Genomic DNA, 24,381 nt, shown 5'->3' with positions numbered 1-24,381 from the left:
ATAAGAGAAAGGATCGATCCACCCACCATAAAAAGAAGGAATCAGAAAAGCTGGGGAAGCAAAACTACCAAAGCCCTAAAAAAGCAAGGCCGACCCCCTTTCCCTAAAGCCGGCGGGAGGAGCGGCACATGCTCTCGCTGCGCGCCCGGGCCCACCTCCCACCCGCACCCTAATATGCTCGCCGCGAGCCCCCCCGCTCCCCAACTATAAAACGCCCGCCCGCTCCTCTCCCCGGTCTCCACCACCCACTCGCACATCGCCGTGCCTGCCACGCCTCCTCCTCCTCCTGCTGCTGCCCACGCGAGCGAGGGAGCGATTCGGGAGCTCCTCGCCTCGCGTCTCCTCCGCCGCCGCGCCGCCTCGGGCTCGCTTGGTGCAGATCGGGACCCGACGCCCGCGCCGCCGGGACGGATCCCGCCTTGCACCAAGTGAATCGGAGCCGGCGCAGCAATAACTGCTCTGCCCTCGGCCGCGCCGCCGCCGCCCGCCCGACCTACTTGATTACCGAGTCGTTCGTTTAGCCCGCTTGTTGCCTGCGTTTCTAGGATCGGCGGCGATGGTTGTTGGTTGCTGTGATTCTGTGTCGCCGTGGAGGTTGATAGCAGGGTGCCGTGCGGATCTCTGCCTAGGTTTAGCAATCAACACGGATCTGGATCTGGCGCGTAATTTCGATAGTTTGATCCGATTGATTGGATGATCCGTTCTAATAAGCAGGACCCATCCGCTTAGTAGATTACTTATCTGTTTATCTCGGCAATTTTCTGTCCATAACTCTACTGCAATTTCTTATGGCACAGGGGAGGCTTGGATTCGCGCGTGAGGTGTAAAATTGGACTGCGGAGATGCCATGTCTAGATGACCTCGGCTTGATTGGGCTGCACAGAGATTAATTGATCTAGTTGTTATCTGATCGCTTTTACTGCTAGGGATGCGCTGTGAGCCCTGTAAGGTTGAAATTATGGCGCAGCAAGCATTTAAGTGCTCGCATATGCTTTATTGAGCTCATTCGCTGTAGTCTGTAGAGTGGCCTTTGTGGCACATGCTAATTCTGGAAATTAAGAGTGGCCTTTGTGGCACATGCTAATTCTGGAAATTATGATACCTGACAATATGTTTCTGCCTGGCTTTATTTATGCCAAAATTCAGTTGAGTTGATTGATTCTCATATGTATTGCCATTGTTGTTAGTGGTTGTGTACGCCAGATCCATATGAGGCTTGTATAGGAGTTAAGTATATGCATATCGTCCAAATAAGCATAATCCGGGTCAAATGGGCCACTAGTTTTGAGTTTGCTCTGCCTGAATGTTTAGAACTAGTCTTGGCCAACATGGTGTAATTTGGCGGGATAGATATGGAGAGTGAAGCTCAAATGCAATCAGGAAAAAACAGTTCCTTTTATTTTGGAAAAAAGGAAACTAGTCCCAACTGTAAGAGTAAAGGAAGTGGAACAAGCAACGGAAGCTTTTATTGGGGTTGTAATGTCGAGCGTTAACGGTTTTTTATTGTTACTTTGTGGATATCTGATTACATATTAATTATCTTATTTACTTGTTTGGCTGGCTTACTTTGCTTCATTTGTTGTAACCTATTAATGGAATCTAGTTACAAGTTACAATTCTGACATAGCCAATTGTTCAACCCCGTTGAAATAGAGACCTAGTAAAGAGTAAGGCCGGGTGCGCCAAATAAGCTGAGCCTGGCAAGGCTAGTTTGAAATTAATTCCAATTCCTAAACTAGGGTTATTACTAGCTATAGATGCTTAACAGCTTGACGACAAACTACTTTCATGGTTTATAACTTTATTGCATCAGTTATGATTGAAATATTAGCCCTATATGTGCCTAAGTTGTCCGATAACATAATGAATGCATATGCCGCATAATTGTACGTTTCCCTATTATTCTAAATTTAGTTGGAAGGTCACTCTTTCTTTTTTGGCAGATTATTCATGGTTTCATTTGACGTTGCAACTTCATTCTGGTGGACATTGCAGAACATTCCATTCTTCAAGAAAGTTTCAATTTTACTCGCTATGAACAATTGAAAGCAGCTACAATGGATAGTTTGAGGTTCAATCTTTTTGGGTTCGTTTGATTCTTGATGGTTATGCATATGTAATTCTGTATCAATTTCTATGTATGGGAAATATACGAGTTGATTTTTCTGGATGGATGTTGTGATCTGCTTTGTTTAAATGGTATACCTAAACTAAATGGATAAGTTTCAGGATTTGGTTGCACTGTAGTGCCATTGATTGGTCTGTGTAGGTAGCTTCCTAGATGGACCCTTTTCTATAAACTACATCGGTACCAACCAACTTTCCCTGTTACATACGACTTCCTATGAGGTGATGTCTAGAGGATCCTTTTTGGATGAACCCTAGAGCCTAGAATCATGGTGAAATTTGCATGCATCTGTACTACTTAGCACCATGATGAAAGCTAGGATTTACAGGGAAAAAACTGTTTCTGGGGCAAACCGGAAATATGGCTTGTTTCTATTATTAGCTGGAGACTCCACCCAATTTCCAGCTTCCTGAACCAGTCAGTTTCGATATATGGATTTTCCAAACCTAATTTCCTCTTTGATTTAAAGTTACTGGGGCAATCCGGTTGGCAATCTGACTCGTTTCAGTTTGTGCCTGGGAACTGCTCCTAATTTCCAGCCCCAAACTGGTCTGGTTTGGTATCTGAAATATCATATATTTTCTCTACCAAGATTTAAAGTTTGATGCAGACATTAGAAATAACTTTTAGGCGTTTTTGGGTACTGGGGTAGGGTATTAGGGGTACCATTATTCTCATGGTTTGGCTGAAAAAGCAGGGTGGACCAGCCAGTTACTACAGTCTTTTAACCTGGCAGCATCATGCTTAGGATTTAAGCTAAGACTCATATGATTGAGATTCCAGTTGTCGGATCCATATCATTACAGAAATAATGAAATGCTATTTCTACTGAAACAGATCCATGTAGTGGGAGCATGTTAGATCTCCTTTTTCTTCAGAGGATAAATATTTTTAACTGCTGAAGGTGTTCAAACATCTTTTTTTTGTTTGAAGAAATGTGTCAAAACATCTTCTCCATGAACTTAGCAAACACAACTCTCATCATGATTTTGAGCATACTACTATATATATTTGTTGATGTTGTAGTGCCTAAGTGGGCATTGGGTTCTTTTTTTTTTTTAACCTTTGAAAAGAGGGAGTCAGTGATTAGGTGTCCAGGAATATATGCTCGGCGATCAAGATTCTTTTTCCGTCAGGAAGAGGGGGGAAGAGACAAAGTAGCCGATTGGCACTAGGTGGTCGACTGGTCGTCCATGGCTGGCATTTGAACTTGTTCCAGGAAAAGGGGATTCCCTCCATCTTTGAGCTGGAGCTGATGAGTGAGGTGGAGTAATTTTTAGTGGTTGGAATATTCCGCTAAAGCCAGGACAGCCGCCCAGGAGAACATGTTCTGAAAAGCTGTCGAGGAATATTAATATCTGAGCCTGACACCCCCTGGATTGACTTGAATGAATGAGCAGAAGCAGAGCATGGTGGAATTCCAGCTCCGGGTAGATGGTACATTGGTACCATGGTCCAGCTTGGTGTCGGTAAAAATTTTCACTGCTTTACAGTCTTTATATGTTCTCAGACTATGATGGTCAATATTTTGTTTCATCCTGCCATACTTTATTTATGTTTAAGCATGGTGGCTGTAGAGATCTTGCTCCATCCTGCTGTAATTTTCATTTCATGATGAACACATTGCTAATGAATTTACTTTCTCCAGTAGGAGCTAGATTAACCTAAAATAGTTATTTTCCATGTGGCGCTGGGGACATGCATGGCACAACTTGAGCAAATGGGTCAGCACTCAGCACAGCACTAATCACCCACAGGTTTTGTCTCTTCAGCATGGATTTTTCTTCTCCTCCATGTTAATGAATTCAAATTCCAATGTAGTTCTCTATTCCTCATTGTTTTTAGAATCAATAACTGAATGGGTCAGTGGAATTCTGAAATTGTTTTGATAAGCTGTGGTTACAGTTGAACCATGATCCTGCTGGGCACTGTACAAAGCCGCAGCTCAGCCAGTGGGGAGGGAAGGAATACATGACAAACTTGACAAGGACGCGGTACTTGATGGGAAATCTGTACGCAGCTGCGATCAAACATGGTGGGCTCTGGTGCTCAGCTGATCGAGCTGGTGTCCTTTGGCCTCCAGCGCATGAAAAGCCTGGGCTGCTGCAGCTGCTCGTGCTCATCAGGCCTGGTCCCCTGCCTCCCAAGCAAAAGCTTTCAACCCAGCCGCTCCCCTTTCATTCGAATCTGTGAATTCCATGGGAAATTATCTTTCGGAGACGTTGCTGTTTCCCTCTAGGTTACTGTGCCTTCTGTTTCATCCTGCGCAGGTGTCGCCTCCTGTGTCTTAGCTTGTGCAGTTGTCTAGATTGTCCAGGGAAATGGAATGAAAAAAAAACTCGTTGGTTTGTGTACAAATGTTTATGTTGCCGGCTTCAAAATTTGATGGATTTTTTAAGATTGAATTGATGTGTTGTCGTTATCTTTGGTAGAAAATTTGGGGCTCTGATGGAACAGCTGGTGCCCAAGTAAAATATCCTCAGATTCGCAGACCTGATTCACGTTCTGCATCCGCGAAGCGACTCGCTTCACCTGATGGGTAGGTGTGCTGAGTGAGACGACAAATGCATACAGCATCTGGACGTACGCTTGGCTGCTCTCTCCGGGACGTCGAGCTGAACCAGTTCAACAACAATTCATCATGCAACATGTCAGTGAGACACCAACGTGCGTGTACAAATTTATACGGTCGCATATAAGTGTAAAATACTGCCACGGTACTCGTAGATGTTTACCACTTTTTTTTTTGGAGTAGTAGATGTTTCGGAAATGCTATACGTGCGACTACTTTGTCCGACTTTGGTACGACCTCACGGCAGCTGCAAACCGACGTTTGTACGTCAAACAACTCCGTCAGGTCGGATAGGAGACGGCCGAATGAGTTGGACGTATAGCACGATTGTAGATGTTTACCACTCCATCTAACCTTAAAGTGCTGGAAAATGAAGTGTCCAAATACTTCAGCAAATGCTGAAAAGCTGCCACAGCGTTCATGAGAATTGAAAAGCACAAAGGAGCGGCACCGAGCTCTGAATTTGCAGGGCGCATCTGCCGCCCACGACCATCCGATGCAATGTTTATGGGTCCAGGCGTCCAGAGTCAGCTCCATGGGGCACAGAGATTGAGCTGGATGAAGAGGATAAGTGGCAGGGGCCATCGTGCCTTTCATCTGGCATCAGACAACTCATAGGTCTCCAATATACTAAGTGGTTCAAATCTGCTTGGTCACTGGTCCGGCTTCTTGACTACTTTTGCATTTGATATCAAGATTTTTCTGGCACAAGCATGGCATTTCCATTGTAATGTTGCCAAACTCCATGTTCCTCCATAACTATTACAGCATGCGCTATGCTCTCTCTCATAAGAGGCTATAAAAGGTCTGCGATGGCATGCTCAGTTTGATCAGTAAACAAAGCGTAAATGGCTGACTTGCAGACATCAACTGGAATAGAACCTAGGAGTTAATAATAAAGCAGTGAATCTGAATATCCGCTTGAAATGTGGCTGAAATCTGAAACCACCTCCTCTGTTGTGCTATGGGGCCAACATATACTGCCAAGGGAATTCAACCTTCTCCGTTCTGGGGAGCCTCACCTGTGAATAAAATCATCTACACAGTTATGGACTCATAACCTTCTATGTCTTCAAAATATATATATATATATATATATATATATATATATATATATATATATATATATATATCACATCTTAGCCCATAGCTTGAAAAAGTCATGAACGGTCATTAATAGGTAAGAACTATGTTAAAGACACTACTATGACCATGATAAGTTATGAAGTGACAAAACTGATACTAACCGTGCATACACTTGACAAATGTACGAAGTTCTGGATAGCAAGCGTCTCTCTGCAAAAGGAACGGAGGCTGCTGACGGTATGCAAAGAACGATGCATGGTGGCGATCAGGATCATTCCTAGGCTTCGCTGTGTCAAGGATTTGAGAGTACATGTCACCATCAAGACACGGAAGAGCACTCTCTATACATAGAGGCAGCCCATGATCCCATGCTGCATTCATCAGCTGCACAAATTTTGTGTGTACAGAAATTAGCTCAGCAAACTTATAAAACTTGACTACAGAGGAAGTTAGAGCATCTTACCTGCCAGGTTAAACCTTCTGGATCCACAAATGCTTCATCATTCTCCTGAACTGTAAACTCTTCCCCATAACAGACAAGCTTAAGAATTACAGAATGCTTCTTGAGCATTTTGAGAACCGGAGAGTATCCATCTCTGTTTGTAGGATTGTAGAATCCTGCTGTAAGCTCTGCAGCATGGCTTGCAGTTCTGTACCACCAATAGATAGATGGAATCTGATGAAAGAGGTTTACCTTGTTATGGAACAGCCAAACAGTAAAACAAATGTTCGACTTATCAGGGCAGTAAATTATACAGTGTAAGTATCTATTGTATTATTGTGATAACAGGCAAAGCATCAGGTAAATGCATGGTAACATGATTTTCACACGTTTGTCCAAGACTAACAGATTCAGTTTATTTTCAGCCTGCGAACCAACTTCGTGTGACAGCCTCCTTCAATCTAATGATTGGCATTCTGATTAACTCCTCAAGATCCAGGGTGTAGGTGGATCTCTATCATTCAAGTTTGACTTGAACTGAGTAACCTATCAACCATATTCTAGACACAGACGCTTTAGACACTCGAGCAGTGTGGTTCAATATAGAATAAACTAGAAAATTTATGCTACATTTCTGCAGTTTGTTGGGGTCATGACACCAACAAACATCTCATACAGGAAATTTACCAAAGGGTACATGCTCTCTTAGGAAATCAGCAAGAGAAGAATGGTACTCCAGAATCAAAACAATAATTCTGCAAACCAGCATTACATACCTTCACAACTATTTCTGCTCCATCAAATGCAAGAGCAGCAAGCGAGAGAACCTGATCCACATGATCGATGAGGATTCCAGAATACCAGTTAAGGAAAAAACGTCCATAGTAGCTGTCATAATCACCTCCATCACAAAAGAAGCCAGTTTCATGTGGTCTTGAATTATAATAGCCAGCATTATCAGGTCCACGTGCCCAAAATAGATGACCCCGTGAGAGTGCTGATTGGCGTAAATTCTTTTGCATGTACCTGTCATAACACTGCCAACAATGGAAATCAATATAGGAAATGCAGCCAATGTATCCCAAAGAAAATATAAAGTTATATGCATTGCACGATTATACATCAGAGATGCACTTAACACTAGATTGTAGTAGTAATCCAAGAGTTAAATTCAAGTCATACACTGGACAGTGGAATCTAATTAATAGATCAGACAGAGAGAGAGAGGGTGTTGCATAGTGACCAAATCTATTGCAGCCTTTTGAGAACCCAGAGACAGGGTGTTCATAATGGCCAAATCTATTGCAGCCTTTTGAGAACCTGTTTCCGAGTGCAAAATGTTCTTTATTTTGACAGGCTTTAACATATTTCCTGGGAGGTATGCCTCTTTATCCTAATGCAAGAACTGCAAATCCCTTGTAGAATCTCAGCAGCTTAAGTGCCCCGTACTCACCATGGTGATGCACTACAAACCTTGCTGGTATTTAATAACTACCATGACACACATAGTGAATTATATATGATTCATTCAAGAAAAATATGAGGTTCATACCTCCTTATGTCCACTTAATAGAACAAACCAGTTAGAAAGGGGAAAAGATGGAATTGGAAGATTAGTCCTGAAAGAACACCCTTGCAAATTTGAATTTGGTATTTAAGTGCATGTAAATACCTGAAACTCACCAATACCAGGATATTTCCAGCCCATTCTTTCTGGGAATGAAGGGTATCTTAGCTCCCCTGAAGCACCCAATCCAATTTCAATAGCAGAAATAAGACCCTCTTCGGATAGGTTTCTGAATTCCATATGGAAGCTCCTCATGAAATCAAAATACACCTGCAGATAGATAATCTCATTAAGCCTCGGTGTACTAGTTTTTCCTTCACTTAGAGTATGGCATAAACAAGAAAGATGGGTAGAAGGTAGGTACCACAGGGCAGAAAGATGGGAAAATGATGAACTAACCAACGTAATGTAAGGAGAATGTCTGCCCTAGTCCTTGTAAAATGATAAAGAGAAAAAATGGTGAAGAGAGAAGAAAATTTACCAAGGATGACCCAATACCTCAATGCCAGATCTCCCTCGAAGGACTCGTTCTTTGTCAATCCCCCAGGAAAGGCATTCTGTGTTTCTTCTCCCTTCGCGATCCGTGAAAAATATATCCTGGTTCTCTTTTGCAATTTCCATGATCCAGTTTGGGAGAGAGATTAACACATCACCAGATCCAGTCTCTCCAGATCCATGAAATGACAACACAACCTAAAGATGTTTGTCAAAGAACACTCATTAGCCAATGTAAACAGGTCTCCAAAAAGGAGAAGTGGGAAAGTTTACAGAACTTTCTTTTGGAAGGATGTAAAGTATTTTGCTGCATTCGATGGTTGATAGAAAATACATCATATAAACTAGAGGTCCATTCCTTTTATGTCATAGACATTAGAAGTCTATGAATCAAAGTCCCTTAAGTTTCTATAATTTGTTTAGAATTTGTCCTCCTATAGGAGTTAGGACATCAAGCACAGACTGAAATAATACGACTAATCATCTTTAACATATTGTGTCCAGAATTCCATATCAATGCCTTATAAATCAGTACTAATAATGCACGGTAAATTTAGACAGGAATTCCTAACCTGAACTTTCAGCTTGAACTCTTTAATTATACCAAAAAGGTCCCTGTACCCAGACCACTCATATTTGCGAGGAATCCATGCTTCCACAATCCCCCACCAACAGTAAACAATGACCCCATCCACGTTCAAAGACTTCAGATGCCTTAGTTCAGTACGTACACCCTCTGGGTCTACCAATTGACAGTGGCTATTGATAATGCCCATCTGCAGGAAACAGTAAAAGCAAGAACTTGGTGCTGGGTCACAACTCTGGAAGTATTGAGAACATTCTGACAGAAATAATCCTGATGCTGGCTTCTCAGTTCTCATGATTTATTTTAAAAGCATATAAGCTTAACAAGGACGTATAACATGTCAAATAAAGGCAAGATTGCTTAAAGATAGATAATAAATGAACAAATTGACACCACCAGGTTATCATATCAGACAGCAAATCAAGAAGTTTGCTGGGAACTTACAGGCAGAGAAGCATAAACTGGTATATATGGAGTTTTTGTGTAATCACCTGCCAACATTGCCGATGATCTCAGTAACTGCTAGAGATTCAACAGTCAGAGAAACATTGTCAGTCTAGCATAGTCTCTAAAAATGGTAAGGTACTACTGAAATCGTCAACGACGAGACTAGAACACTATTGCAAGCTGGAACTAGAACATTGTGAGCTATAATGTGGCCATGGCAGTGGTTGATAAATGAAAGGAACACATAGACCACAAGTCATTACAAAGAACAATACAATAGGCCCTGAGTTCCTATCAGCAGGATGAAGTGCAGAATTATGTTATCAATTTATGTCAAATCAAACATTGTTTCCTTGAGAGATGTACATGAGCTTGCTTGAGCAACACAAAAGAGAGGTAGAGCATGATGGGCATATTGCAGTAATAACAAGTATTTTGTGGCAGCATATCAGCATAATGGGCTTATTCCAACACAAGATGAAGGTCACCTGATTATTGTCCATACAATTGAGAGAATTGACCGAACTGGAATTCCCAAAGTTCTCAGTTTTAATGCTTCGCTCTGCCACAACTGAGTCTAGTGACGATGGCGACAGACTATCATCTGTTTGTAGGGCAGAAGCCTGAGAATCTAATGGTGTTCCGATGGTGTAACTGTTCAGAGTGTTGATGAAAGCTGGCGTTTCCCCAGAAGCAACTTGAAACATTCCCTGATACAAATAACACCAACAACAATCTGTTAGGACAGCAATACTAAAGCTTTCCTGAGAAACTTATCCATTGGCATAATACATGGATTCTAAGCACGCACAACAGTGCTAAAATTAGCATGCGGAGACTGCAGTATCTAGTAATTAAGAAGAACAAAGGAAACTAAATTGCAAGCCTCCTAAGCAGTAAGCAACATATGCAAAAGCAGAGAGCTGGGAGAGGGTGCACGGACCAACTGTGGAGGAGGAGGAGGCAGGGGTGGTTGGTTCGAGGAGCGGAAGGTGGTGCCATCGGGGTGCACGGTCCATCCGGCGGCGCGGGCGAGGGCGGCGAGGACGTCGTTCATGTCGGCGCGGGCGGGGAGCGGGAAGTTGCCGTGTTGCCGCAGCCCGGCCAGCATGCGGCTCGTGATGGCGCGCCGGTGCCGCTCCCGCAGCTTCGTCCGCTCCTTCTCCCGCTCCCGTTCCCGATCGCCCCGCCTCCGCGGCGGGGCCCCGGCCGACGGCGCGGGACCCGAGGCGAAGCCGCGCGGCCGGCGCTGCGGCGGCGGGGACAGCTCCTCTTCCCCCAGCGGCGGGTGCGGGAGCTTCATGCTCATGGATCGCTGCCACCCCGCCGGCGCCGGCGCCGATCTGCGGCCGCGAGCTAGAGGCGCCGCATGCCCGCAGCTGCTGGTGTGGGCGCTCGTGGAGTGGGCTTCCTCTGCGGTTTGACCACGACCGGACTGGACCCATTTGCCACGTGCCACTCGATCGTGGCCTATACTTGATCAGACGGTGCGCGTCGTAGCTGTCAGAGAACTGAGCCTCCCGTTCCCCTCTGGGCTGTGGCTGGCCTCTACTAGTAGTAAGTAGTCTACTACCCCCTGTCTCTTCCAGCCTGGTGCTTCTGAACATGCTAAGAACCTTCCAGAACCTTCCGCGTCTGCGCCGCGCTTCACTATACCTCCGACGTTTCCACTCTAGTGCACCCCCGCCACTACCGCCACGGCTGCGTCATGACGGCGACATCGTCCGGTGGAACTCGGCCATCACCGCGTACCTACGCGCCGGCAGGGTGGGCGAGGCGCGCCGTGTGTTCGACGAAATGCCCGAGCGCAACGTGTTCACGTGGAACTGCATGATCTCGGGCCTCGTCAGGAACCGGATGCTCGCCGACGCATGCGGGGTGTTCGACGCGATGCCGTTCAGGAACTCCGTCTCATGGGCTGCACTGCTGACCGGCTACGCCCGCTGTGGGAGGGTCGCGGAGGCCAGGGAGCTGTTCGACCGGATGCCGGACCGAAACGTGGTCTCATGGAACGCGATGATTTCAGGCTACGTGCGGAATGGGATGGTCGACTGGGCGCGGGAGCTGTTCGATGCGATGCCGACGAGGAATGACGTGTCGTGGCTGACGATGATCTCCGGGTATATGAAGAGGAAGCGTGTCCGTGAAGCGAGGGAGCTCTTTGACTGTGTGCCTTCACCATCGACTTCAGTGTGCAATGCATTGCTGTCAGGTTATGCTGAACATGGTCACCTGAAAGATGCAGAGGAGCTGTTTGGTCGTATGCAGAGACGGAACCTTGTTTCTTGGAATGTCATGATCACAGGCTATACGCAGGCTAGGATGATGGAGGTTGCGCAGAGTCTCTTTGATGAGATGCCTGAAAAGGACACTGTATCTTGGACAGCCATTGTGCGTGGGTATTTAAAGAATGGAAATGTTGATGCCGCATGGAGGCTGTTCCAGGACATGCCTGACCGTGATATCCTTGCTTGGAACACAATGATGGGTGGCTTCGTGATGAGTGAGAGGTTGGATGATGCATTGAGATTGTTCGCTGACATGCCTGATAGAGATCTGGTATCATGGAATACAATCTTGCAAGGATATGTCCAACAAGGGGACATGGATAGTGCAAATACCTGGTTTAGGAGAATGCCAGAGAAAGATGAGACATCATGGAACACTTTGATCTCTGGGTACAAAGATGAAGGAGCACTAAGTCTGCTGTTGGAAATGACCCGAGGAGGATATAAACCGGACCAAGCCACTTGGAGCATGGTTATTTCTATCTGTGCGTCTCTTGTTGCTCTTGGATATGGAAGAATGGTGCATGTTTGCGCAATCAAAACCGGCTTTGAGCATGATGCTTTGGTGATGAGCTCATTAATATCTATGTACTCCAAGTGTGGGCTAATTATTGAAGCTTCCCAAGTTTTCGAGATGATTATGCAACGGGATACCGTGACATGGAATGCCATGATTGCAACATATGCTTATCACGGTCTAGCTGCGGAAGCTCTGAAACTCTTTGACAGGATGACCAAAGATGGATTTAGCCCAGATCATTCAACTTTTCTGAGTGTGTTGTCCGCTTGTGCACACAAAGGGTATCTATATGAAGGCTGCCGCTATTTTAGAAGTATGAAACAGGATTGGAACTTGATTCCAAGATCTGATCACTATTCGTGCATGGTTGATCTCTTAGGAAGATCAGGTTTTGTACACCAGGCTTATGATTTTACAAGAAAAATCCCTTCCAACCTTCAAATAAATGCATGGGAGACTCTGTTTAGTGCATGCAATGCTCATGGGAATATCCAGCTTGGGGAACTCGTAGCAAAAAATGTTCTTCAGTTTAGACCTACTGATGGAGGAATGTATACCCTCTTGTCAAACATATATGCTGCTAAAGAGATGTGGAGCAGTGCTGCCAGTGTTAGAGGACTCATGAAAGAGCGGGGGTTGAAGAAGGAGACTGGGTGTAGTTGGATTGAGCTGAAGGGGGATGTTGTTTCCTTTTCATCAAATGATAATGCACATCCTTTGATTGAGCAAATATGCCAAGAAGTTGATAATCTTTCTGTTTTGATAGAAGAGGCAAGTTAAATGCAACATCCTTTGATATGGTTATCAAAAGGAATCCAGATGGTTTCTTTGAGACCATTCACAACCACATGCCTTCAAACACTGACATATGGTAGAAGCTATGAATGTCCTAATTGAAAGTCTTTGGGAAGAATTATGCGGTCCTGCTGGGGTGGATCTCACTCAAATCTTCTGTGATGATTCCTTCAAGATCACAATTCAAAACAGCATCATGGTAACTTCCTTTGGAACCTGGTGGCTGTCCATGGTTGACAGAGTTAGTCAAGGTGAAGTACTGGACCCTCAAACCAGATCCTTTCAGTAAAATCGATCCGACAGGCAGGTGGAACTCAGAATTTGTAATTGATATTTTATCTGAATATGTCCCTGATCTGAAGGATGTTTTTCCAGTAAATTGGGCATACAAGTGCATGTTCATAGAGCAACGAGAAAATGCTTCATCCTCAAATCACTCCGATTATGCTAGTGTTCAGTGGTCTTGTATTTGGAACGCAGGTACTAAATAAATTCAAAATGTTCTTGTGGAGCTTAACCCAGAACAGTTTACTTTTGAGGTGCAATGTCAAAAGGAGTGGTGTTAAGCTAGACATAATTTGCCTGACCTGCTGGACGATGGATGGATATGGGGCTTATTCCTTCTTCAAATGCAAAGCAATAAAAGCTTTCTTGTGGCTTCTGCAGTTAGAAGAGCTAAGGTGCCAGTTGATGCAGTTCTTATCAGCTAAGAAAGCAGTGCCGATTCAATGGGAGAGGAAGCAGAAATCCCAGCTTACGGTCTTGGTTATCATTTTGATGTGGTGCCAAGGAAAGAATGTGCGTACAGATGAAATTTGCATATCAGTGGTTAATGGAATTGATTTTCCATCTTTTAAGAAGGGTATCGCAATTCAATTTCTAATAATTTTTTTCTGAGAACCTGCTATGCGCATAATTACTATAATTATATTCTAATGTAATTAAGATTTTAAAATATGCAGGGTAGGGCCGTAGGGCAGAAAGTCTGTTATGAACCTAGAGCAGCATGTTCACACAAACAGACAAGATGGTCCCCACCACAGCAACTGAAGACCACACAGTAAGGCGGTAAGGCCCCACAAACAGATTGCTATCCTATTTCCCTTCAATATTTTCTCACCTTCTCTTTCTCTCACCTTCTCTCCCTCTCCCCACCCCAGTCCCCACGCACATATCCATCCACCCCAGGCTTCAATGGCCATGGCAACCAGTTATAGCTCCATGGCTTACCCTCCAATTACCTCCAAAACTCCCTTTCCCAATAAACAAGTACACTCTCCCAAACAATCTATACTTTTGTTCTTTGATTCCTCTTTGTTCTTAGCCTTTCTTATTATTTTTGTTTGTTTCTCAAAGGTCTCTAATTGGATACCTACTACAATCAGCAATGGCAATGGCACTGGTGGTATGTTCAGTGTGGCAAGAAGAAATTCAAGAATCGGGGTCCAAGTTCATGCTGTCACTGGAGACCAGGGCTCTCGCAATGTGTCTGATGTAAAGTTCCCAAGTGATTACCCAGAACTTCTGATGCAGGTAATTGGTGGGAGAACTCAATTCCTGAAAGTCGCTAGCTTTATGGGGTGTGAATGATCCTGTGACACACTGCCAATTTTGCATGTCTATCTTAGTTGCTTTGCAAGTATGTGTCTCTTTTTGGAGAACTCAACGGGGGACAAGACCCCCAATAACTTTTCATTTATAATTTGTGTCTCAAGTATGCGAGCTTCACTTTTCAAACAAGGCAAGTTATTTGATAACGATTTCTTTTAAATATACTACCGATGCCATTTAACTATTAAATGACAAACTTTTATGGGGATGTGTTTTGTCCATTGGCCAGGTCCATACGGCAGGTGTGGCTGGTTGTGGTCGTGCCCACTGACCAGGGTTCCAACCCTGGTATTGCACCCAAAAAAAACCCCCTCGCTGTGCTCGCTGGCTTGTGGCTGTGGTGCGTCGCCGGTCCAGGCTACGGTGCAGTGCGCCGGCCTGGGTTACGGTATACGCCGGCCCAAGTTCGGTTTGGCCTATATGGGCATGGGCCAGGGTTCGGGGATTTTTCTCGGCCGGGGTCATACGGTCCCTTCTTAATTGCAACGCCGTGGGGGTGGTTCTTCCCCCACCGGTCGAGTTTTTTTAGGTAGGAATAAGTCAAATGAAGGTGGGCCTCGTCTAGTTAAGAAAGTGATTAGGTGTTTTTAGGGAATTATAGATAGAGATAAAGTTGGATTCCATAGTAGTCAAGGTTAGTTTTTTAGGTGTCAAGTCAGTCCTCCCTGTATATAAAGGGACCCATGATCAGTCTTCTGGTGATTGGGAGAAACCCAGCGTTGATGAGAGCGATCTCGTCCTTATCCCGGTCACGTAGTACCTTATTATTTGGTATTACACAGCCACTGTTCCTGCTGCTGTCTGCTGCAGCTCGCCACAACTTTCCGACACCACTGTTTCACCTGTATCCTTTGCATTTAGCTGTGCCTTTTAGATGACAGCAATTATTTGTACTTTTGGTCGTGCTTATTTTGTGAAGAAACCAGATAATTGGATGACTAACGGGATATACCTGTAGTGATTTCAGGCTAAAGAAGCTGCTGAATCAGCTCTTAAGGATGGAAAACAGCTACTGGTCAGCTTCAATCTGATCATTGAATTGGATTATTTCTTTTTTTTTGTGTATCAACAATCAAGAGATTCTGACATGACATGTTACAGGAAATCGAGTTCCCTACAGCTGGACTACAAAGTGTGCCAGGTTCAAGAGCGATGACCTTTTGTATACCTGCTTTCCCAGATTCTGAACATAAGTTGTTTTAGACTTGTGCACATGAACTAAGAAAATATTGAAGCAGGATGCCCTTCACTCATTACACATTGCAAAAGATACCTCATTCATGAGAGGTGATATCATTCAGTTAGAAAGGTACAAGGGTAAAAATAAATTATGAACATGTGCCTAGAAGCTCTGTGATGATTTACATTTAAAAAGTATGAAACTCGAAAACGACATTTTTTATTTGAGGGAGTACCTTGGTTTACTTCAGGTGGAAATGCTCTAGCTTGTTTCTGTTCTTGCTTTTAGGTGATGGTGAGGGAGGAAATGAGATGACTGGAAGCATGCTTCTCATTAGAGAATTTTGTGATCGCTTTGTACCTGCAGAGAAAGCTACTAGAACCAGAGTAGTATGTCCTTATCTGGATTTTCTAGTCATTAATGTGTATTTTTGTGAATGATTGCGGCATCATTTAGGAATGCTGAAATAGCAAAAGCTGGTTTGCCTCTGGCAAATTTTATGAGAGATAGCACAAGTAGATGTACTAGTTCTGCCTTAGCCTTTATCAACTGAAAACTCCTGGTTGACTCCATTGCTCCTATGTCACACATTTCAGTTCTTTCCTGAGGCAAATGAGGTTACTTTTGCAAGACAATCAGCCTTTGAAGGATGTTCACTGAAGCTAGATTATCTAACAAAACCATCCTTATTTGAAGATTTTGGTTTTACAACAAAAGTGAAAATGGCAGATCGTGTCAGACCAGAAGATGAGACATTCCTTGTGGCTTATCCTTACTTCAATGTCAATGGTTTGCATTCTCTCTTTTGCTTAAGTTTGGGATATCCCCTCCATTAGTACTGATCTATCAAACTTGAGCTTACCTATTTAGTAATATGGTGGCTTACAGAAATGCTTGTGGTTGAAGAGCTTTACAAGGATGCAGTTGTTGGGACCAACCGGAAATTGATAATATTCAATGGAGAACTAGACCGAATAAGAAGTGGATGTATCCTTCTTCTGTATATATGAAGATTGTCTTATGCATTAGTTAAAGGTTTCATCTATGTTAACCACGTCGTTCTACATTGTCCATTATGGGAACATCTTGCACTGAGAAGCACCTTTCTCAACAGAAGACATCGTATGCTGACTACACTTAAATGTATGCTTGTGAACTCTAATTCCTTGACTAGCAAAGACTACCCGTCATTCTTCTACCCTAAACTTGCAGTGCTTTCCAAAACATTTCTCCCGAAACTGGACGCAGTTTACTATATTCACAATTTCAAGGGAGTCAAAGGGGGAACGCTTTTCAGGTTTGCATTCTAATCCTATGCCTGGTACAATTAGTTCTCCTCAAATCTATCATCACATGTATTTATTTACATGAGCAAGGTTAGCATAGATTCCTACCCAGAATTTTGTAGATATCATTTCCGGATTAGTCGAAATTGCTAAAAATGAAATGCTAACTATTGTGGTCCTCAAACTTCACTATGAAAGGTCTCATCTGTCACACTTCACAGAGGATCCTAACTTTATTGCTAACTGTAATTTAGACTTAAGCAAAAAACTGACCTTGCTATACGATTTTGTGATGGCACAAAGACTACATATCTTTCTGTAAACCAAGATTAGACATCTCATCATTGTGCCAAACAATATTGTCTTGGCAGGTGCTATCCTGGACCTTGGAAGGTCCTGAGAAAAGCAACGTCTGGCAGCTACATTTGCTTGCATCAGCAAGAGGAAATGCCTTCGTTGAAGGAAGTGGCCCTCGACATCCTTCCTTCTGTATAGCTAGGATCTGTCAAAGAGTTACGTGTCAACAAAAATGTTTACAAAAAAGAAGTCATGTACTGTTATCTGGACAGTGCTTTGTGGCTGCTTTTTCTTTGGTTCGACATAGGAAGGTAGAAAAGATACCAACACGCTCTGATCTACATTTTTCAACTGCTTTGGTTTATACTTCTGCACTAAGAGAGTGGAAGGTGCTTACTTCTAAGTTGAACATTGTCGCTATGGAATGGTGCCCATTGAGCATCGTGTTTTGTGTAGGGAGATTGAGAACTACTGAACACATCATATTTCCATTTTTGTGTTTGCGACTTTGCGTGGACAGATATGATGAATTTAGGGTGCCATCGGCCAAATTCCAATTCTTTATTTATTTGCTTATTTATCGAGATGGTTTTGGGGGCTTTTTGGAACACGGGAGGGGCAGTGACAACGGGGCTGAACCCTCAGGCTTATTCCTAGCCAGGCACAGGTATCCTGCTATCCACTTCGAACCGGTTTCCCTGTCCAATAAACCGACGAGGTTTCCCCTGTTGTCCAACTTACAGCATGTGGTGCAACTCCTGCAGTAGGTTGTGTTCTTGCGAACACCCCGTTCAACTTGTAACCCTGGTGATCCTTTGCTCTATCCTCGCCACAGAGAGGTTGCGCTCTTCTCTGGAGAAACGGGGTCACGCTTGTGACCTTCTGCACCTGCACAAAACGAAGAGCCTGATGATGAAACACACGGGCTTTAAACACTGAGCCCTCATTTGCAAGTTGCAACCGCCCCCTGAGCCTGTTTGCATGATACTAGTCTATAGTCTATAACAAGAAGCGAAGCCGGAGTAGCAACATACCATATTTCTTCATTCTTCAGGGCATAGCCTTATAGATTCCTGACGACTCCCAAGCCCAAGCTTGGACGAAGAGAGATGGAGAATGAGACGAGCACCCAAGCAATCAAGTAGGTTAACATGGACGGATGGACCTTAACCATCATGTAGACATGCATATCAGAACAGGATCAGCTACTCAAACCGCGCCCCTGCGCCTGTTTGCAAGATGCGACAACAACCTCAAACACGATTTTCTGCAGGATGCATGTAGCCCTGCAACCAAACTCGAACGAAGAGAGACAGAGGAATGAGATGATCACTGAAGCGGATCCAAAGCATGTATAGGTTGGGAAGAAAGAAATGTGTAGGTCTTGAATCACCAGCCGTCTCCTATTTATTAAAGCAATAATTTAACTTGATTTTGCTGTCCTTTTCATCCGTAGAAATAGGAAAACCATGTTCATTCTTGGCAGGAACTTGCAGCCTGCCAAGTGATCGATCAGCACGTCTGAATTAAGAGCATCGCTGCAAAACCATCAAAAGTCCAGACCATCGTGATCGATCATCCTTTTTTTTCCTTTTTCCTTTTGTTTTTCTGTTGAGACGACATTCCTTTCGGTACTTGACCGAATCGTCGCAGCTGCTACTATATACCCTCTCGTCATCACACGTCCACAACTCCAGAACCTGTTCATGGCCGCTGCGGCTAGCACATTGACATGTTTCAGTTCTTTCCAGGATTATATTTCCTCTATCTATTACTGTTTGGATATCACAAAAAAACCAGGATTTTGATTTTTTTAACCAAAAACAAGTCCACATTTAGCTACTATATGTGATGTTGGATACTGAATCCAGCCAAAGGCACCATGCATGAAACAGTACTACTACTACTAGCAACATACTCTGCGTGCACTGAGAGTTCTTGATACGTGAGGATGCACCAGCATTTTTAAGCCAGGAGCCTGGAGGGTGAACTCTGCGCGAGATGGTGAGAATTCCATGCTAACCGACTAACGACCTAAAACTTGGAAACCAGACAGAGATTGGATTTGTCAAAAGAAAGAAGCTAAGATAAAGGACTCAGCTGCAACCTACAGCGCCGCATCATGCATGAGAAACACGATTAGAAAGAGCATCAACGAGCAGCGTCTGGTTGGCAATTATCATGTGCTGGTAGCCTTGAAGAATCGTTTCCAGGAAGCTGAGTGCGATGATCGATTAAGGATGTGTGCATATGCTGAGATCCTGATGGCTCCTAAGCCCATGCATCTTTAAGCCCACTTAGCATCAAGCATCATCCTTGTGATTCGCTGCACTGAAACGAATTTGGATGTTTTCCTTATTCCATCTATTCAGGGTATATATAGCCCCTACAGATTCCTGACGACTCGCAAGCCTAAGCCAGACGTGGAGAGACGACGAAGAATCGGCTGAGCACCGTAACAGATTCCAGCAAGCAGGGTAGGAAGAAATGCTCTCTACCATTCTCGTCTATTTAGCCGGGCCTGGCCTCAGGGGAGGTCGATGGCAATTTAAGTCGCTGTCCTGCAGACCGGCCGTGAACTTGAAGCCTGAGCGCCTGACAATAGTGCCAGCATGTGCGCTCTGCTGCATGCCAAACTCTGCACTTAGAGTGCGTTCCTACCAACATCACCAAGTGATCCTTTTGTTTTCGATCTTTTTATGGCTTGACACATTTGTTTTGGTACGTACTTGAATCGTGGACGTTTGTAAAACTAGTTCGGAGAATTTTATTGACAAAAAACGAGTAATGCCTACGTTGTAGGCTTGTAGCATGCATATTCAAGTTCTCTACAGTACATATATGCCTTGGTCACAATCTGAGCTGTGGAGAACGTTTCTACTGGACTGGGGGAGGATCGGTCACAATTTGGAGTCCAGTTTGGTGTTACCTGGAAGTGATGAGCAGTCTAGGGGATCGAACTATTGATCGGAAGAAGTTTCCACTGAATTCTTTTATCTGGTGAGAGCTACAGATAACAGAATCATCCTCACATCCAGGTCCTTACAGCCAGTGGCGCGCCTAGGGGCATGACAGAAAAAGATGGGTTGAGACCTTAAGAAGTATCGGTGGAAAGTGCTGCCGAACATGAGAGCACAAGATGAGTTCTTGATGCGTCCGAAGCTCTTCACATCAGCACGACTTCATCACGGATCTTTGGCAAAACCAGCATCGACTGAGATTCTAATCTAAGCATGGCAACATCCGGTCGTTTAGAGAACAGGTTCTGAGATGGCTGCAGCACCTACAGAACAGGAAGGAATCTCGGATTTGGTCCTATGAGCAGAAGATAAGCTACAAATTGATACTGCCCTTGCGTTTCTTGCATGGTGGAATAGCATTCTATGCTGGCAGGAGTAGCAACTTATATTTGATATCTGCATCATACAGCCCTACAAACTCCTGATGACTCCCAATCTTAAGCTCAGACGCAGAGAGACGAAGATTGAACTAAGAACTGAAGCATATTCAAGCAGGGTACGGTGGAAAGAAATGTTCTATCAGCCCATGTAGCTTTCTGAGCCACCAAACATCTCCTAGCAAGTTATATAATGCCATGTTCTTTCAATTATTCAGCTCCAAGAACTTGCGTTGTGACAAACTCTGCTTTATTTGTGAAAGCGTTATTGCTGCAAACATCAATGTATGTGGTTCACCTACAATGGGCTAATGAGATCGGAACCAGTTGGTACCTCTGTCTGCTGTCGAAAAAAAAGTAGTGAAGTTTTTCTCTATTCTGAAATGTATCTGCAGTGGACAAGCCTATTCGAGTCGAGAGCTCTGAACCTTATCACAAGCCGAGCTCGAGCTTGCCTGTAGGCTCGGCGGGACTCAGATCGACCCCGGCTCGGGATGCTATCGAACTCCAGCTCGAGGTGGCAGGCTCGCTCGAGCTCGGCTCAGATCCACCTCAGGGCGCTCAGGGCTCGGGGCCTCAGGCTCATCTCTGTTTCTTCCCCCCTTTCCCTTCTCTCTGACTCTCTCTCTATCCTGCCTTGTTCTTCCTTCCCTGGCGGCGACGATCGGGCGAGCGGCGGCGCCATTCGTCACGTCTTCGCCCAGCCCTTCGCCGGCGACGAGCATCCACCAGGTATGCCCGCCCCTTCTCTTTCCTTCTGCTGGGCGAGACGGAGCACCCCCAAACCCTAACAAATCTATTTGTATTCGGATCCGATCCAGTTACAGTAGATTACCTTCTATCTTCGATTAATCGTTTGCAAAAACTATCGGCTGTACATGTGTACACCCGTGTCCTATGCTGGGGCCGCCCCTGATCTTAGGGTATTGGGGAAGGGCCGCCGAACTGCGTGAATTGTCTGTCAAATGTCTCAATGGTTAGTACTGCAATGGCAATCGGTTTGATTTACACCATGCATGGCGGTGAGTCTATCATAAATACTATACCACATTGAACCGTCCACAAATCCCTACCTACTACTGCTGCTGATCATAGAGGAGGGGTGGGAAATGTAGCACCCAACTCTTGAGTTGTTGGTCAAATGTGTATACAACACCTTATGAATATTTTTTTTTCATTCTGATATGTATGCACCTTGGGATCTCAGCTTTAGCGGACAAGAAAACTGAAGAAGAATCTTTGATTCCATAGTGAGACAAGGTAGCTATGTGATGTGCTTAGGGTTAAGATATAGTGCTTATGGAAATTTAAGCACTCTAATTTGCTGCTACTGAGCACTACAGGCATAAAACTTAGTGGTATTACGGATGAATCTTTGTTTTCCATAGTGAGACAAGGTAGCTATGTGATGTGCTTAGGATTAAGATCTAGTGCTTATGAAAATTTAAGCACTCTAATATGCTGCTACTGAGAACTACAGGCATAAACTTAGTAGTATTACTAGCATGTTGAAATTGAAGATACAGCAATAATGAGCTTAGACATGCTGAGAAAAATTTTGTGGCAATCATTGCATTAACAACCTGGCACTGATAAATTTGCAAACTTGTATTTAAAGTAACACCGAATGAATGTCTTTGCTGTGAGCCCTCTAATGTCAAGTCCTAATGTTCCTTCCTCGGATGAATGCTCTGATCCATCTTATGTGTGGGGTCAATAGTTTTGTTTTTCTCTCCCAAAGTTTTTGTTGGGTTCAAATGAATGTCCCACCACTCATATTAAGTCTTACCCTGATACGAATTATGTATTAGGATTGAAATTTGCAAGTATGTTGCATGTTTTTATCAATAGTTGATTTTGTGCAAATTTCTGCAATGATACTGGGGTTTAGTGTTTCAATCATGTTCTCCAAAGTTGACTTCTGTAAATGTAGTTACAAGTTGCATCCTAAACTGTGATATTTCAGATTTTTTTTAACAAACTGTGATTTTGTGTTATGTTAATGCATGGTTATTGGCTGATGTGCAGCAATGGAGAAGTATAACAGCAACACTCGATTTGCGCCCTTGAGAGACGTGCCATTTGCTCTCCGTTGTAAGCAGTCCTGGAGACCTGCACTTATTTTGTTATTTGCTTCTGGCTTAGTTTTGAGTTATCAGCAACACCACATACTCGTTAGGAGATAGTGGCAGGCTGAAAGCACACTAGGACTTTTCCAAGTATATTGTCATTTAGGTTATTTAGTATTTACTAATATGAGTTGTAAATGACATACAGAGTGTAGTCTGGCAGGTAGAGCTTAATTCAAGGGAAGGTCAATAATGTCCATAGGTCATGAGTCATCTTGCGTCATTATATCTGGTAGGTAAAAGTTGCGCATGGTTCATCATGAATATTGTGGGACCTGGAAGCAAAAGATCCATACCCTGTGGCTTCAACCATTTCAATTATGTCTCTTCTTTTTATTTGGATATAGTGCATCGTCTTTTGTAAATTATGTGCATCTTTACATGTGCTTTTAGTGGAATGCAGTCAGATTTCCCTCCTTTTTTTTGGTTATGCTTATGCTCAGTAGAAGTATGCAGTTTAGTCCACACAATTAGCCATTCTAAATTATTGCATTAATCTTTTCAGGTGCTCTTGGTAACTCAAGCTCAAATCTTGAGCAAGCCAGGGGCTACACATCTTCGCCTCTAGCAGCCCTGCGACCAAATATGTCTCCAACTGGAAGCCGAACCCTGCACACAAGCCGCCCCCTGTCATCTCCTGTTGCGAACCGCCCATTGTCGCCCCACCTCCCGCTGAAGAAGCCACAGTTTAGCGCTACGTTCTCAATCTCGCACCGTATTTTCGGTGTCGCATTGGGAGTTGCCATCATATCCGTCCCTCTTGCCACCAAGTTCAGCTTGATTTTTGGTGTTTGAGAGTGAACTACTGCATTGGCGAGAAGCGTTGTTTCCCATTTCTGTGACTGTTTCATCATCTGGGTTACCTTCAAACTCGACTGTCCATGGTTGGAATAATATCTTTGTCATGCTTGCAAACTTCGCTAATAAGTAAGACTATCAAATGATCAGTGTAAAGATCTCATTCTAAATGTACATGGTTATGAGGTTCTGCAAATTTGGTGAGAACATCGATTTCTATGCACGCCTTACAGTAAAGACGTGAATTCTGGGTTTTGAACTGGAGGTCGTGAAATTTAAGTTCTTGAACATTATCACCGTATCAGTTCCTTGGATTGTAGTATATCTACAAACGTACCTGTTGTAGTGGTGTTTAATGTGTAACAGCCCAGTGCCAACGCAGATAGAATTGGGACAATCGCTTGCGATCCTGAATCGCCTCCGTTGATTGACTTTTTATTATTTTTCTTTTGTTGCTTGGGAATGGAAGGAGTGTTGTTACATGTATCAGTTCCCAAACCGAGCTGCCTCATGTTGGTACAGATTTGTGACGATCCATTCTGCCGAATATCCTTGGCTTCCGGATTAAGCTTCCAATTCCTATTCATTCTTCAGAAAACAGCGAAAGCTGGTACCCGTTGCACCTGCATGAAACAAAGAGAGAACATCTCATGAAACACACAGCCTAAGCATATAAAGACCATTTGTGTGGATATGCCACAGCAGATCGGCTACTTGGAAGTGTGACCTTGCGCGTACGTGTTGGCATGATCAGTAA

The 24,381-nt window shown here is 43.9% G+C and overlaps 4 protein-coding genes and 1 long non-coding RNA gene across 10 annotated transcripts; 4 read left to right on the top strand and 1 right to left on the bottom strand.

Moving 5' to 3' along the window:
- Positions 1–250: 250 nt before the first annotated feature.
- Positions 251–4,533, top strand: LOC112889204. Of its 3 annotated transcripts, XR_003228047.1 has the most exons (3): positions 251–3,597; positions 3,777–3,885; positions 4,034–4,533. It is a non-coding gene; the product is annotated as an uncharacterized LOC112889204 (long non-coding RNA). The 3 variants fall into 3 exon arrangements; XR_003228044.1 differs by having other exon boundaries at positions 251–3,885; XR_003228046.1 differs by having other exon boundaries at positions 251–3,945.
- Positions 4,534–5,087: 554 nt separating this feature from the next.
- Positions 5,088–10,767, bottom strand: LOC112889180 (beta-amylase 8). 2 transcript variants are annotated; one of them, XM_025955673.1, is made up of 10 exons: positions 10,267–10,767; positions 9,812–10,033; positions 9,321–9,398; positions 8,863–9,066; positions 8,294–8,488; positions 7,901–8,065; positions 7,005–7,265; positions 6,250–6,462; positions 5,948–6,170; positions 5,088–5,722 (listed from the first exon to the last, which is right to left on the bottom strand). In XM_025955673.1, the coding sequence occupies exons 1-10, from the start codon at positions 10,630–10,632 to the stop codon at positions 5,694–5,696; spliced, it is 1,956 nt and encodes a 651-aa protein (XP_025811458.1). In that variant the 5' UTR covers positions 10,633–10,767; the 3' UTR covers positions 5,088–5,693. The 2 variants fall into 2 exon arrangements, with proteins under 2 accessions (XP_025811458.1, XP_025811466.1); XM_025955681.1 differs by having other exon boundaries at positions 9,321–9,395.
- Positions 10,768–10,869: 102 nt separating this feature from the next.
- LOC112889172 (pentatricopeptide repeat-containing protein At4g02750-like) lies at positions 10,870–13,996 on the top strand. Its single transcript, XM_025955662.1, has 2 exons — positions 10,870–13,788; positions 13,889–13,996. Exon 1 carries the CDS (start codon positions 10,929–10,931, stop codon positions 12,909–12,911), a length of 1,983 nt encoding a protein of 660 aa, XP_025811447.1. The 5' UTR covers positions 10,870–10,928; the 3' UTR covers positions 12,912–13,788; positions 13,889–13,996.
- A 39-nt stretch (positions 13,997–14,035) lies between these two features.
- On the top strand, positions 14,036–17,806 carry LOC112889188 (protein LOW PSII ACCUMULATION 3, chloroplastic). Of its 3 annotated transcripts, none has more exons than XM_025955699.1 (9): positions 14,036–14,195; positions 14,283–14,459; positions 15,505–15,552; positions 15,639–15,678; positions 16,006–16,106; positions 16,314–16,506; positions 16,606–16,704; positions 16,897–17,014; positions 17,375–17,806. In XM_025955699.1, exons 1-9 carry the CDS (start codon positions 14,121–14,123, stop codon positions 17,496–17,498), a joined length of 975 nt encoding a protein of 324 aa, XP_025811484.1. In that variant the 5' UTR covers positions 14,036–14,120; the 3' UTR covers positions 17,499–17,806. The 3 variants fall into 3 exon arrangements, with proteins under 3 accessions (XP_025811484.1, XP_025811479.1, XP_025811491.1); XM_025955694.1 differs by having other exon boundaries at positions 15,639–15,699; XM_025955706.1 differs by lacking the exons at positions 14,036–14,195; positions 14,283–14,459; positions 16,006–16,106 and adding an exon at positions 14,500–15,066 and having other exon boundaries at positions 15,496–15,552.
- Positions 17,807–21,176: 3,370 nt separating this feature from the next.
- On the top strand, positions 21,177–23,917 carry LOC112878921 (succinate dehydrogenase subunit 3-1, mitochondrial-like). The gene is made up of 3 exons (XM_025943192.1): positions 21,177–21,429; positions 22,726–22,791; positions 23,332–23,917. Exons 1-3 carry the CDS (start codon positions 21,192–21,194, stop codon positions 23,619–23,621), a joined length of 594 nt encoding a protein of 197 aa, XP_025798977.1. The 5' UTR covers positions 21,177–21,191; the 3' UTR covers positions 23,622–23,917.
- Positions 23,918–24,381: the final 464 nt, after the last annotated feature.

This window comes from Panicum hallii, chromosome 1, assembly GCF_002211085.1.
Source record: "Panicum hallii strain FIL2 chromosome 1, PHallii_v3.1, whole genome shotgun sequence".
Classification (NCBI taxonomy): Eukaryota; Viridiplantae; Streptophyta; class Magnoliopsida; order Poales; family Poaceae; genus Panicum; species Panicum hallii.
The sequence above is the reverse complement of the archived record's forward strand: the minus strand, read 5'-3'. Positions and strand labels throughout refer to the sequence as shown.

What these genes read in the sequence shown, in the direction of transcription:
- LOC112878921 (XM_025943192.1), top strand. Translation starts at nt 21,192, where the DNA reads ATGCTATCGAACTCCAGCTCGAGGTGGCAGGCTCGCTCGAGCTCGGCT. An exon ending in CGGCGACGAGCATCCACCAG is followed by an intron (nt 21,430 to 22,725) that starts GTATGCCCGCCC and finishes GCTGATGTGCAG; the next exon opens with CAATGGAGAAGTATAACAGC. An exon ending in CGTGCCATTTGCTCTCCGTT is followed by an intron (nt 22,792 to 23,331) that starts GTAAGCAGTCCT and finishes TAATCTTTTCAG; the next exon opens with GTGCTCTTGGTAACTCAAGC.
- LOC112889180 (XM_025955673.1), bottom strand. Translation starts at nt 10,632, where the DNA reads ATGAGCATGAAGCTCCCGCACCCGCCGCTGGGGGAAGAGGAGCTGTCC. An exon ending in CTCCTCCTCCTCCACAGTTG is followed by an intron (nt 10,034 to 10,266) that starts GTCCGTGCACCC and finishes TATTTGTATCAG; the next exon opens with GGAATGTTTCAAGTTGCTTC. An exon ending in CTGGTATTGGTGAGTTTCAG is followed by an intron (nt 7,266 to 7,900) that starts GTATTTACATGC and finishes CATTGTTGGCAG; the next exon opens with TGTTATGACAGGTACATGCA.
- LOC112889172 (XM_025955662.1), top strand. Translation starts at nt 10,929, where the DNA reads ATGCTAAGAACCTTCCAGAACCTTCCGCGTCTGCGCCGCGCTTCACTA.
- LOC112889188 (XM_025955694.1), top strand. Translation starts at nt 14,121, where the DNA reads ATGGCCATGGCAACCAGTTATAGCTCCATGGCTTACCCTCCAATTACC. An exon ending in CTCCCTTTCCCAATAAACAA is followed by an intron (nt 14,196 to 14,282) that starts GTACACTCTCCC and finishes TGTTTCTCAAAG; the next exon opens with GTCTCTAATTGGATACCTAC. An exon ending in AAGCTACTAGAACCAGAGTA is followed by an intron (nt 16,107 to 16,313) that starts GTATGTCCTTAT and finishes CACACATTTCAG; the next exon opens with TTCTTTCCTGAGGCAAATGA.